This window comes from Vulpes vulpes, chromosome 4, assembly GCF_048418805.1.
Source record: "Vulpes vulpes isolate BD-2025 chromosome 4, VulVul3, whole genome shotgun sequence".
In the NCBI taxonomy this organism is placed as follows: Eukaryota; Metazoa; Chordata; class Mammalia; order Carnivora; family Canidae; genus Vulpes; species Vulpes vulpes.
In genome coordinates, this window is record NC_132783.1 from 97,453,347 (window position 1) to 97,468,054 (window position 14,708).

Below are 14,708 nucleotides of genomic sequence, written 5' to 3' on the forward strand. Positions count from 1 at the left end.
ATACTTGAGTTAGTATGTTTTCACATCACTGGACTGGGTCTAAAACACAAAAAGTACTTAATTAAATATTACCACATTATTAAGTACCAATGTCAGAAGTCAGCTACTCCCTTTACTCACTCACTCCCTATAAAGACAGACATTACTGTAATCATCACTTCTCAGACAGCTATGTGTCTGCATCAGTCAATGAAGATTCTTTCTGGCTTAAACTTTCCCTAGTGAAGAAGGGAAAAGAAAATATTTTGGTTTGAAAGGAAAGTCTATGCCAGTATGTCAGCTGCCAAAATAAATAGGAAGTTTGAAATGCCAATGAGCCCATAATTAATCAAAGGTAACTATGGGTGTTTTAATCTGAGATGTGCCAAAATGTAAATGTTCTTCTTGGATTAAATATTTAGCCCACAGGCATCAAAAATTGACTACATAGTCAACTTTCAAGATTCCACTTCCAGATGACCTTCGCATCCCTGTGCAGGCACAAGTCCTTTTTTCTCCATCCCCTCCGGATGCTGCCATTTCATATGATGTTGACAAATCCCCTTACAGTTATCCCCCCAGTGGACCGTGAGGGTCACTCATCTCTCCATAGCCACACATTGCAGCATTATGTGTAGCATACTATAAGACTGTCATCATCATCACCACCATTATTAAAGTGGCTAACATGTTTCTCCTGGTTCACTGTTGTGCATCTTATGTGAATTATGCATGATTTACAGACATTAGTTCCGCACAACCACCATGTAAAGTGTATGTAATTATCATTCCCATTTTGGGCAAAGAGAAGTTAGCTAATTGCTCTCAAAGTCACACAGTAAGTGGAGGAGTCTGACTTCAGAGCAGAAGCTCAGAAAAGTGGTTCATTTAAATAAGTGGTTCATTCTTGTTATGACCTAGAAATTTCAATGTATAAAAAAACACCTGGCAGGTATGAAGTCCTTCATATATAGAGGGCCTGTGCTGAGAACAAGGGTCGGAGGTTAAAGTCCAAGAGGTAATTATCTAAAGTAGAAGAAACCACATTCAGTTCAGCATCTTGTATTTCTTAACATGTTATGTCTTCAGTCAGTACTTTCTCATTATGATGGCTTAACAATGAAGGCAGAATCTTACAGACTGTAGGATACCAAATGCTCCCTATAAGAACCTATAAATAAATGAATGTCTTTGGTGTACTACTCTGATTGGATCAACAGGTCCATTCACTCCCATGTGAATGGATTAAATAGCTCTCTCCAGAAAGCCTTTGAGAAAATTTTCTTTAATTCCACCTTCATTAAATAAACCATACTGATTTTGAGCATTAGAAATCCTTGAAATGATACACATTTCTTGTCACCACTTAACTGAATTTAAAAAACTGCCATTCCAGACTTGATTAGTCAGTGCCTGGATCAACAGACTCATTCTTCTCTTGACTATTTGTGCATTCACACCTTGCCTGGCAGAGAGCAATAATTAAAATCTATTTTATTCCAAGGGTGGCTCAGTCAGTTAAGCATCCAACTCTTGATATCTATCAGCTTAAGTTATGATCTCAGGGTCATGAGATCAAGCCCCACGTCGGGCTCTGCACTGAGTGTGCAGCCTACTTAAGATTCTCTCCCTCTCCCTCTGCCCCACCCCCCAGGTTGACTCTCATGTACTCTTTCTAAAAACTAACATATATATATGTGTGTGTGTGTATTTTTTTTTCTGTTCCACGACCTGAGTTGTTTTTTTTTTTAATTTTATTTATTTATTCATGAAAGACACACAGAGAGAGGCAGAGACATAGGTAGAGGGAGAAGCAGGCTCCTCACAGGGAGCCCAGTGTGGGACTTGATCTTACAACTCTGAGATCACACCCTGAGCCGAAGGCAGATGTTCAACCGCTAAGCCACCCAAGTGTCTCCACAATCTAAGTTTAAATTACCACTTACTAGACAAGTGATCTTGACAGTGCAGAATCTCTGAACCTTGGTTTCATCAGCAACATAAGGATAATAACCCTCCCTTATAAAACTGGTGAGGAGAAATGAAATAAGGTATCTGGCAGATTGTACAAAATGCCCAGCAGTTAGTAGACCCATTTAATAAGCATTCCCTCTGCTGCTTCTCTCTCTGGTAAAATGGCAAAAGAGCCTGAAATTAATATATTAAATTAGATATTGTTATATCTGAATAATTCAGCTGTTCTATGCTATTTCCTGTAGCCCATTTTCATAACAAAATGAAATAGAAAAATATTCCTCCTACTTAATCAGCTACTGAGGTCAAGAAGTCACTAGTTTCAGGAAAATAGGCAAATATTACTAAAACTCAACCCTAAGGAATGAAGTCATTTAGACCCTTCTGGCCCTTCCTCTGTCTTTGGCTGCTTACTAGCCGTCAGAGTTCCTCTGTTTCATGTCTGCTGGTCCTGATCAGGGTCCAGAGTCAGCAAAGAAAATGGTCAACAGATGCACAATCTTTATTCCTAAACTGAGGCTTGCTTGTGTCCTATAACCCATAAAATCTCTTGTGAGTCTTGAGAGCAATGTCAAAAAAAAAAAAAAAAAAAAAAGCAGCCTATGCCCACTATGCCCAGTGATAGTCTTCTTTCTGGGCCCTCACACTCCCACTCCCACAACTTTAGCTCTCAAGAGTTTCCTGAGCAGAAGGCACTTCTAAACACTCAGGTACAAAGATGTCACCAGACTGTACACATCATGAGGAGAAGGAACATGCTTGCCTTGGTCATGTATTCCCAGGATATGGGCCACTGAAAATACCAAACCTTTGTAGGTTGAAAGTGAGATGTAAAAAAGTTTGATGCAGTCCAAAGGTCAGCAAAAGGCCTCAAACCTCTAAATTCTTCTTTAAAAACAAAAACAGACAAAAATACAACAAAGATCTCCCAGTCCTGTTCTATTCTCTCTCTTTTTAGAGATCCTTTCCACAAAAGTCCATGGAAGCCTAAACCTGGGATAAAGATAAGAATAAGCTGGAAAAAGAAAAACTATAAACAATCTCTCCCCAGATTTCTGGTCCCCAATTGATGTTTTGGCACTTTTTGGATCTCTCCCCTCCCCTTCTTATTTGATGGCCTATGACCACCAGCAGCCTTGTCTGCCCAGAAGGAAGGAGATGATGCCAGCTAGCATTGATGTCCTTAGAGACTAGTACCAGCTGGAGTGGTGAAACACGCTGCGCAGGTGCAACAGAAATGTGGGCCTTGCTTCAGTTTTCTCACCATATTTTCTTAAAAAACCACTAGGAAATTCTGTTGCTGTTGTTTTTACGTGGGGAAAAAAAAGATTCCTAATGTTTTGGAGACACATACTAAAGCATTTACAAATGGGATGATATGATATCTGGGAACTGCTTTAAAATAACATGAAAGAGGAGAGGGTTAGGAAGAAGATAGGAGTTTGTCCAGGAGTTGATCACTGTTGAAGCCAGATGACACACACATGGGGGTTTGCTATACTATTTTGTCTATTATTCAATATGCTTAAATTTTTCCCTAATAAAAGATTTAAAAAGACATGAGGGGAAACACTTTACCAAAATAGAGAGAGGGGAAAAAAAGAAGAAAAAAAAAACTGGTCATTAAATTTTTTACCAGTGTTCAAGAAAACGAGGACATCATCTAGCCTGATTCCCACTATTATTTAAGTACAGTGACTTTATTCTTCAGTTTATGAAATTCTTTATTTATTTTAAAGACTTTATTTATTTATTCATGAGAGACACAGAGAGAAAGAGAGATTGAGATTGGCAGAGACACAGGCAGAGGGAGAAGCAGGCTCCATGCAAGGAGCCCGACATGGGACTCGATCCTGGGTCTCCAGGATCAGGCCCTGGGCTAAAGGCAGGGCTAAACTGCTGATCCACCCAGGATGCCCGAAATTCTTCTTTAAAATTAAGCTCAAACTACCACACACAAGATATATACTGGCTTTCATATTTTAAAAATATATGCTATTTTCAAGATTTTGAATTAATATTTCTATTTGATGACCAGTAAAAGCAAATGAGAAAATGAAGGATCAGGAAAGTTAGGTAGCTTGCCCTAGGTCATATAGTTAGTAAGTGGCAGCCCCATATTTAGAACCCAGATCTGACTTCCATAATATAATTAGGAGATTTTTCTGAATAGCAACATTCTTATGCTGACTTGTTTTTTAAAGGTTCTTACAGATGTAAAATGACAATAGCTATTTTACTGACTAGCACTAGATGCATTCCTCAAAAACACCTGAAAGGACTACTATTAAAAGTATATTACATAATGTTTAAATATAAATATGGCTTTAAAATGTATTATACTGAAATATTAACTATAACTTAGTTTAGATATATATATAAAAATAATGATTGGGATACTTCTGGTAAATATTCAGCAAACAGAAATTGCCCAATCCAAATACTCTACAATATGAAAAGTACTTATACAGATTAAGACTTTGAACTTTAATAATTCAGTTTGCAGACATGAGGAGAGGACCTCTAAGTGGCTGATGGAGTTTCCTTCTTGACATGAAATGAGACCTGAATTCTGCTACCCAAAGGATAAAGTTTGCCTCCTGTGGTACCATTTTGCCACAGAAATTAAACAAGCACACACTGCATACAAGCATACAAGTAATACATTTATAAGTGTGACTATTAATGTCTGAAAACACCATTTACACATTGTTTTTGTATACCTAAAGTTGGATCTGTCAATTTGCCTTAAAGTTTAAAAAACAGCTCATGATTAAAATGACAGGAAACTATCAGTTGCGAATTTGTTTATGATGAGGGGAAAAAAGCATATTTAGTATCATTCAGGGATTAGCACAGATCAAAAATACATTATAAATCAAACCAAAATAACTTTATGAGCTATCTAGTCTTGTCCCCAGTCTATAACATAGGAGGTGCTCAATAAATATGTATGAAATAATTAAAATATAAAAAATAAAACTGAATTCCAGGATAATAAAAATATACCCAATTCAAATCTATAGTACCTTTTCCTATCTCTTAACCAAAAAAAAATACAAATTCTTCTTTGAAATAGTCTCTTTAATGTATTCAAAAGCAATCAGATGTTCTAAATTTCTTAAAATAACCATAGGCAAAATCTTTCGAAATACTGAAAAATACAGTCTGCCAATTCTAATGAAAGTTTAGATATATACATTATAAAACTTCTCAAGAAAACTGATAATTCTGCTAAATGTTTTATCTGTCCTAAGTTGCATCTAGCTTATTCTAAAGGAGTAATCTAAGAAGCAAAGTATATAGAAGATGATAAACAAAACATAGGACTGTTCAAAATCTTTCATAGATATTGTGTTTGCAATTAATTTCATTACTTTACATATTTTAGAGGGCCATACTTGAAATTTATAGAAAATTTAAGCTGCCTACTATGGCCACATACTTAAGATACCTCACAAAAACCCCTCACTATTGGGTATTACTATCTTGATGAGGTTTTCTTCCTGAATTTAAGTGATTTGCTCAAGGTCACACAGCTAATTAGAGTGTAGAGTCAAACTTAAGTCTGCTTGGATCCAGAGCCTATACTTCATGCTACTACATGCTTGGCCTCATAAAATAGACTTTCTCAGTAATTAGCCAAGTTTCACCTTCAGAAACTGATTTAAAATAGGACTACACCTTTATCATTCTATCTACCAAGAATTTTCTGAAAATCTGAAAGTGGAACTCCTGTTTCAATAATACAAAATGTGATGAGAATTGTTACTAAATTTTAGGTAAAACAATTAAGTATTGCTATAACTTTATCATGGTAAAAATATACTTTCATTTCTGTAAGAATAATTTTCTTTGAACAATTAAATATAAAATTAGTTTGTCAGGAAATATTAAAACAAATGCTCATATTATGGGCTCCCTACCTTAAAGAAACACATTATACACATTATCTTATCTGTGATGGGACCAAAAACTGATGTACAATGCAGTGCTCAAAAATGTGATCATGGATCTTCAAGCTTATTTCCCTCATAGCAAGATAAAGTCATAACATAAATATAGGCCATAAAATTTAAACTAGGCATATATTAACTTTAAGACTACTCTTCCATTTCTTTCTCACAAACGCCAACAAGGATTATTCTCAAAAGCATGAACCCATGATCTAAGAGCATCTTTCTAGTTGTAACTAGCAACAAACATATTCACTCAGCTTGCTATAAACAGGTTTTTCCTGAAAGATGTGGAACAATGTGTTGATCATATTCCATGGCTTCTGTGAAGACAACAAAAAATAATCAAAAAACTCTACTCCACCCAAGTTTTGATTCCATTAGAAAAGCAATTAAACCTAGTTAAAAGGCTTTCTACAAAAAGGTGTAAAATTGTGTCTGGTATGCTTTTCCCAAAGTTTTTCCGGTATCTCAATTCTGCTGGATCCAAAACCATCCAACTCATGCTTTATAGTTAGAAAAATTAATTTCCCTTCTTCTAAAATAAATAAATACAAAGTCAAAGAAAATGTTTCCCCTACAAAGATCCCTCTCAGGACTATATTAAAAAACAAAAAAGTGTAACAAGGTTGTACTTATAGACAATTGTAATGATTCACCATGACTTTCAAAACTGAAGCAATACAGTAACTTTCTGTTTTCAAATATAAGATGCCATATATAATTTTAAGGATCGATAAACTGACAACACAAGTAGAGTTATTAAAGTGACATGAATTATTTGCCTGCTTAAGACAATGTAACAAATCCATGGTGACTGTGTCTAAAGAGCAAACAGGCTCTAAATCCCAAAATGTCTCCCTATCAAGTTTAAGATGGTCTTTGTGAAAGATTTTTTCCAATTCCCCCTCCTTTCTATTTTTTTATTATTTATTTTTTAGCCTAACCCCTGGATTTTAACTAGTGGAGGTGTGAGCATAACCGAGCTGAAGATAAGAGACTATCAGAATATATGCTACACAAATTCTCCTTTACTTTCCTGTAAGGACAGAAGATCTAGGCAACCCTCCAAAGAAGTGCTGTATTCAAATAAAATTATTGGCAAGTGCCCCAATATATTATTTGGTTTGGACATGGGAATTCCAGGATATGTTTGGCAGGACACAGAGGATTTTTTTCTCCCTAATGTAAGGGTCAAATCATTCCTTTAGTCACATGAATATGGACCTTGTTTCTTCATTTTGAAATTGGGACAATAGAACCAAACCTCATAGGAAGTAAGATAACATGTGAAAGTACCTAGCTCAGTGCCTGGTATATAGTATGCACTAAAAATAGACAAAAAAAAAAAAAAAATTGTCTATTTTTTCTATTTTGTCTATTATTTTCGGTTATTTTCCACTTTCAAAACTTTATCTACAATCAGTTTTTGATGATCATACATCAATCATTCAAACTGTAAAATGTTTCCTCTCATCTTGCTTCTGGAAGGCATTCCCCCTCCCTCTTTCCACACACTTGTATTATGTTTATGTGAAGAGGCACTGTAATATATTGGTTAAAAAGCCAAATCCTGAAGAAAAAAAAAGCTAAATCTTGTGTACAAATAGTAATAATAATTTCCACCTCATAGGATTATTGAATGAATTAAATGAGTTAATAAATATAAAACATTTAGAAATCATACGCATGTTAGCTATTATTCAATATATATTAATTTAGTTGTATGTGAAAACAGGATTTGAGGCATGTCATTTGAGTTCATATAATGAAAATTTTAAGCAAAAAAAAAAAAAAAAAAACTAGAAAAAGACTTAATTTTTTTGTGATATAAAAAAAGTCCCAAAATGTAATGCCTTGCCGTATCAGTTATTTAGAGGATTTTTCATGTTTGAAATCTCTGTTCTTGCTCCACAAACACAGGTAAAAGAGAATAAGAGAATGTTAAGACTGGACAAAAACACTAACTAAAAATGTTATCATTAATTTTAATTCACTGTATATAACCAAACTTGCGTTAAACAAATGTAAAAAAACATTCTGATTTATTTCATAATAAACATTGCCCAGTGTTAGTTATGTATCAGGTAAATTGATTCCCTTCAACCTAATAGAACCACGCTGGCCTTTAATTGAATATTAATATTATAATGTAGCCATGTAAGGTGGATTCTGTAATTTTTGTGGTATATTTCCAGATCTCTCTGTAACACCTAAGGAATTCTTTACAATAGCCATTAAAAACTAAATTACTAATATCTGTAAAATTTCTTCCCTAAAATTAATAGTGCTTAGGGTAATAAATTTAAATAAGATGGCAGCAGTTCGGAAAGAGTATGGTTGTCATTGCACCAATCTCGATTTCACAGTAGCTCACCTCAGAACCGTAAGGAGATTAGGCATCACCTCTGTCACCCCTCGAATTTTATGAAGAAACTGAGGCCGCCAAAGGCTTTGATACTGATAGGGCCAAGAGCACAACCTAGGGCTCGAGGCTCCCAGTCAAATAAATGTTCCAAGTTTTTCATATCAACTTTAACCAAGTAATTCATACCAACCCAAAATTGTATTGTTTCTTTTTTGCCAAAAAACAATTCAAAGGAGTAATTGTTAAAACACACACACAGGACTACATTCAAGTAAGTATACAGTACTCAATTTACTAACTTCTCATGATCTTTTTTCAAAACCCAAACCCTATTGTGACTTTCAAATTATCCCCACACTTGGTCTTGGTTCCTGAACCCTCTTTCCCTTTCCTAAAAATGGTGGGGGATGATGAGCAGAAATCAACAATTTACTTTCTAATCCTACCATATTTGAGCCAGGTATATTGACTCATCCTTTTTCCATCCTCAGCATAACAGACAACAGTTCTACGGGAATAGTTAGTTTCTAGCAGTATTTTTTAGTATCAATCTTGGTCGATTTTATTATTATTTCATAAACCAGCTTAATCTCCAACCGATCCAAAAGATTTCACATGTAAACACATTCCATTAGCCCCCCAAAATGTTGATAATATGCATGTGTATAATTTATTCATTTTCTGAAATTTTTGTTTTTCCCAAAGCAAACCTTTATCAAAAACCAGTAAACTGAGAACAGAAAATAAGCTATGAGGTCATAGAAATTCATTCTGTCAGTGTACTGTAGCAAAATAAAAAAAAAGTGTTCAATTCTGAGCCAATCTTAATCCAGGTAAAATGTATAGAATGTAATCTTAGATTTTAAAATTAGCAACATATGAGTAATTCAAAAAAGTCACCTTTGCACTAACTTTTCTTTAAATTTATGTTCCAAAGAATATTAAAAGCGATTTTTAAAAAATAGACTTCATGAAATTGCCAGTGTCTAAAAGCCTTCCCACTAATGCAAGATAATTGCTTTTCAGTTTGAGTAAAAACCCTTTTTAAAGCAAAAGCCAACAGCTTTTTTGATATTTAGGCAAAAATTATTTTTAAAAATCTAAAACTAAACTTGATCAAAGATACATTCTAACTATTAAGATACATTCTAACTATTCTGCCCGAATCCTTCAAGAAAGGGACATTTAATTCCTTGGACATTTAATAAGCTTCTCTTGGCAAACTTGCCTTAACAGTAAACAAATTATTAATCAAAACAGATAATTCTGCTTGTACTGATATCGTATTTGGGAACACTGAAACTGGTTTGTAATCTATTTTAGCCCTTGCAGAAAGAGCTCTAAAATAACCCTCTATCTGTGGTGCATGTGTATATATTATATATACATGTATACATGTATACAGATACATATTTTAATCCTTGTTTTTTTTTTAACCTAGAGTTTGTACTCTTAGCAGCTGTGTACTTTTGGGCAAGTTTACATCTTTCTGATACTCAATTTTCTCATCTGCAAAATGGGGATAATAGAATTTACCCTGTGGGGGTCATTGAGAGGACTGATTCAATGTTAGGTTATTATCCCATATAAATTTCCTAAACACATATAAACAACCATACCCCCAAAGTATATGAACTCAGTGGGGCGTCTAATGTTCAGTTAACTATGAAATTCCCTTTATTTTGTATCTATCAACTAGACCAGCTGTTTATTAATTCAAAAACATCAAGCCATGTGACTCATGCAGAATAAGGATACACTGGTGGCAAGAAAGACAAGTGATCTTTGCCTGGATCTATTTTTAGGAATGGTTTATCTCCACCCCTAGTGTTAACACTGGAAAATAAACAAATGGATGAAAGGCATCATAAAAGAGTCACTCTGAGATCAACAGTTTCATGGTATTTGAAAATAAATGGGGATGAAGAAAACATTTAGATCATTTCTGTACCAGTCCTTACTGACATAGGGCAGGCTGGAATTTGCAAAGAGGTTTAAGAGGAATTGCTGAATTGATGAATTCAGACTGTTCAGACTGCAAGGTTCAAAGAGGTTCCAGGTTTAAAATGTAACCAGTGAGAAAACTATAATTCAATAGTTGGTTTTCAGCGAATCACTACCCTACAGTGAAGAAAAAAAAATGATTTTTTTTTTTTTGTTATACGGTTACTTCATCTGGGCAGAAAATGATCATCAGTTTCCACAACGAAGTATATACTTTTATCTATATATTATTTTTTCTCACCTAAAAAAGTAGGGAAAAACCAGCCCTGATGATCTTGTCAGGCTAAAAAGATATTATAGTTAATAATCATGACATCACCAGCGACCTGTTTTCATAATCATGCCAATTCATACTATTATCATGGGGACGATTACAATTAGAAATTTATCAAAAAAACGGCTAAATATTTTGTTCCAAATTATACTCCTGTCCTGCCATAACATTTGGTAATTAACTCATTTTCTAAGAAGAGTTCTGATATGTACATGGACCATTCAAACTCTCTTAAACAGATATTACACCACGCAATTTCCTTATTCATCTTAATCTATTAATGGAACATAATCTTACCGGAAAAGGAAAAATGTTGTCAGCCCTGTTCAAGCTGTCTTCCATCCAGGATTTAGGAGCAAAGGCAGAGCTGGGGCGAGCGTACTTCTGCAGCTGAATATGATTGCTTGCAAAATTTTTCTTCAAAGGCGAGATGGAGTTCAGGGGCGTTATTCCTCCATTCAGCCCTCTGCGGTGATCTCGGCCTTGGGAACCTCCCCAGCCACCATATCCACCACCTCCCGGGCTCCACGAAGAAGACGGTGTAGGAGAGGGACTCTGGTAGCTGCTCCATGGAGAGGGGGGTTTGTTAAGATTATTCGCCAAATGAGGCAGCTGGTTAAAAGCAGCATTTCTATGTGTGAAAGGTGGGGGATGGGGACTGGCAGGAGACCTCCTCTGCTGCTGATGCTGGCTGTGATGATGCTGGAAATGAGGGTGATGAGGGTGGTGCTGTGAGAGAGGCCCGATCTGAGGGGAGAAGCTGCCTCCAAAGCCAGGGCTGACATGATGGGGAAAATTTTGAAACAACAGAGCACCGTTATTAGCTGAAGCAGCCGGGACCCCTCCCTGGTGAAAGAAACTTGCATCTTCATTGATGATTGTAGAGGAAGAAGGTGCTATCGCTGCTGACCAGTTACTGAAACCAGTAAGAGACGATGCACTAGACGTCAAGGGTTGGGTTGAAGTACCTAGCCCCGTGGCTTCTTGATAATCAAACCCTGTCAACACTGGTGACTCAATTCTTATTTTCTCCTTCCCATTGCCATTTTCTGAAGAATTGTCCCCTTGATTTTCTTCTGATTTTGCCTTCTCGGATTCAGGCAGTATTCCAGCTTCCTGACCTGGACTGGGGGAGAGCTGCTGCTTTTCTAAAGGGTCCTGCTGTTCCTGTTGCTGACTTTTTGCTTTTTCCGACCCCAAGATCTCATCCTGAATGTTATGGGTAGCTGGAGCAGGAAAGAGCCAAGCTGACCCCGCACTGCTGCCATTGGCAGCTGTGTTATTATTTATAAAAGCAGCAGGGCTGGGGGTGGCATTTTGGTGATGGTGTGGAGGCTGCAGATGTGGATGGAATCTGACTGGAAAAGCAGATTTATTCCCAGTATTGCTTTGCACTAGCACTCCAAACCCGTAATCCCCCATTTATTATTTTTAGGATCAGATTCTTACAATAAAAAATGACAACCTGATGTCTCACGTCTTTGTATCCTCTACTCAAAATTTAAGTCGTTTGTTTGAAATGTCTTATTTATAGCTAGCTCAAAGATCGCAGCTTATCACTTGAAATAGTTCTGATTTGGAATTCTGGTCTCTGAAAGAAAATAAAAACTAAAAAAACAAACAAACAAACAAACAAAAAAACTCTTAAAACATTGACATGAATCCAACTGGGCTTATTTCTAGGAGGGAATAAAAACGAAGAGGGTAAAAATCAAGTCTTTGGTTAGTAAAATAGGCGCTTTCTTTTTCCAAAGGAAAATGTACATGAATGACAAAAACACAGCTTCTCAAGCATCTATGGATGTAGAAGAATAAGCATTGCGCGGAGTAAAAATATATATATATATATATATAATTTAACAATCACATATGGTCTTCCTCAGCAGTTTAGATTCACTCACATAAAAATTAGAATAGGGCTAAGAGGAGAATACGTTCTTTTCTTGGCAGCTTGGTTAAAAAAAAAATCAGGAATAATTTAAGAACATTATATATTATATATTTATATATATAGATTATATTAGGTTATCTGGGGTGGGAGGTGAATTCCTGGTTGCGGGAGAGGAAATCAGCATTGACTAATGGAAAGATGATTGCAGGGAGGTTTCTGCTGTTCCTGGTCCTGTTTCTGCTCTTTCACGGGGTGCAGTTTTGGCCTCTGGGGCTGTTCCTGAGGCTTCGGGTGCAGATCTTGCTGCGGTCGCTGTTCCTGGGCTCCCCCCGGCCTCCTCTCCCCCATGAAATGTGCTGGAAACACCCGTTTCTCCCTCTGGCGGGGGGGCGGGGGGCGGAGATCGCGATCAGGAAGGATTAGCGAGACTCGGCGAGGGCGAGGGCGAGGGCGAGGGCGAGGGCGAGCTGGCGGCCCGGGGGTGCGGGGGCCAACGGGGCGACCTGGAAGGTCCTGCGGTTTCGGCCTCTTCCCCTCTCTGCGGCTCCGGGGTTTTTTTCCCTCATGGGACCCAGGGGCGGTTTGTTCAGTTCTCTCAGTTCGATTCTCCGCAGGGGGAAAAAAAGAGGAAAAAAAGGGAAAACCCACTAGTGTAGTTATTCTAAAAGAGAAGGGCCTCCCCCCTTTGTGCTCTCTCTTTTTTCCCCCAGATTTTAGAAAAATCTATAATTTAGAAGGCTTTTGTTTCTCCTCACGGTTGCTGGGCCGTCGCCGCCGCCGCCGCCGCCGCCGTCGCTTTACCCTGGTCCCGCAGTCCCCGCTGTCGTTGCGGACTCCGCCTGGCTCTTCTTCTCTCCTTCTTCCTCCTCTTCCTCCTCTGCTGTCGCCGATGCCGCCGCCGCCGCCGCCGCCGCCACCGCCTCCCGGTGCCCGGGTCCCGCAGCCGCGGCTGAGTCCTTCTCCTCAGGACCTAGCCGAGTGAAATGACAACCAGCTGGAAAGACCGAGAGACACTTCCGGTTCGAGGAGGGCGGGGTAGGGTACCGAGGGCACCCCGCCCACCTGCCGAACCACCAATCAGCTGTTAGAATCTAGACTAGGCCACGCCCCCGGCTCAGGTTCCCTCCTAGGAAGGTCGAAAACTCACCTCCAGAGACGCCCCTTCCGTCTGCGCCTCGCCCAGCGAGGCCTGGTGCCTGGAACCCGCTCCCCTACCCAGAGTGAGCGCGGCAGGTGGCCATCTTTAGTGTGGGCAGGGGACTCCTTCGCAGTTTCTCTCCGTTCCCCACGCTTTGCAGGAGTTGCAGATAGGGATGCACGGAAGAGAAAGGATCCCTCTAGCACTAGGAAAAACTGTCAGAGTCTTGGGGATCCAAGTGGCGGCCGGTGAAACCACGGCGGAACGGGAAGCCTGCCCACAGTAAAGGTGGGCCCCCAGGCGTCACGTGCTTTGGCCCGAGCTCCGCCCCAGAGGGATCTGGAAGGGGAGGCGGGTCTCCCCAGCCGCTGTGCCGTGCGGTGCCTAGAACTGCGTACGTCCTTGTGCTGGCTGTGTCCCTCGCGCGGACTCTCGGTTCACCTTCCAGTCCCCCACCCCCACTCCCCAGCTCGGCTTGGTTGCCCGCCTGGTGCAGCCTCTCCAGCACAAAGATAGAGCTGCCGTAAGCGAACGTGGTTGAGCCCTCTTCCCCGTCCTCTTCTGGTCCACCGCACAGGCTGTACCAGAGGGACATTTCCAACACGAAAATCTCATCGTGGTCCTCACCTGTTCAGATCTCTTTCTGTGGACAAGGCCAGACCCCCTAGTCTGGGAATCAAGGCCTTTCCGCTCTCTGGCCAGTGCATCTTTAACGCCTCATCTCCGAACAAATGCCCCACACCAAGCTGCTCCAAACATTTTGACATGCCCTTCCCTTTCTTCATTTGGAAAACTCCTGTTTCGTTTTAGGAATCCGTTCAAAAGCTACCCACTCTCTCTCAGGTGCATCCATGGCTCCTGAGTCCTGTGTCTGTCTCTCATGCTCGATCATCACGCTGTTGTGATGGCGGCTGCTGTCGGCCAGGCCTCTGCTCCGCTCTGGGCTCACTGAGGAGAGGGCCTGGAGGAGGCATTGCGGAATGGCTGCTGGAAAAGATGAACCAACCAACGATGGTGAAGTTAACCTTGAATGACAGTCGCTTTTCCAGGTCCGAAGTATTTCATTTCTTCTGCTGTTTGGAGTTCTCATCTCTCAAACTTGTATCGGCAGGTCTTCCTGAGCT

The 14,708-nt window shown here is 39.1% G+C and overlaps 1 protein-coding gene across 4 annotated transcripts in view; it reads right to left on the reverse strand.

Annotated features, from left to right (window-relative positions):
• Positions 1-13,431, reverse strand: part of CPEB4 (cytoplasmic polyadenylation element binding protein 4) — a 61,493-nt gene extending 48,062 nt beyond the window's left edge. For 3 of the 4 annotated variants that reach the window (XM_026006911.2, XM_026006907.2, XM_026006900.2), the window contains exon 1: positions 10,853-12,429. In XM_026006911.2, the coding sequence (XP_025862696.1) occupies positions 10,853-11,977 (1,125 nt within the window). In that variant the 5' untranslated portion in view covers positions 11,978-12,429. Of the gene's footprint in view, positions 1-10,852 lie in introns of all 4 variants that reach the window. The other variant, XM_026006916.2, reaches the window with a different exon arrangement.
• Positions 13,432-14,708: the final 1,277 nt, after the last annotated feature.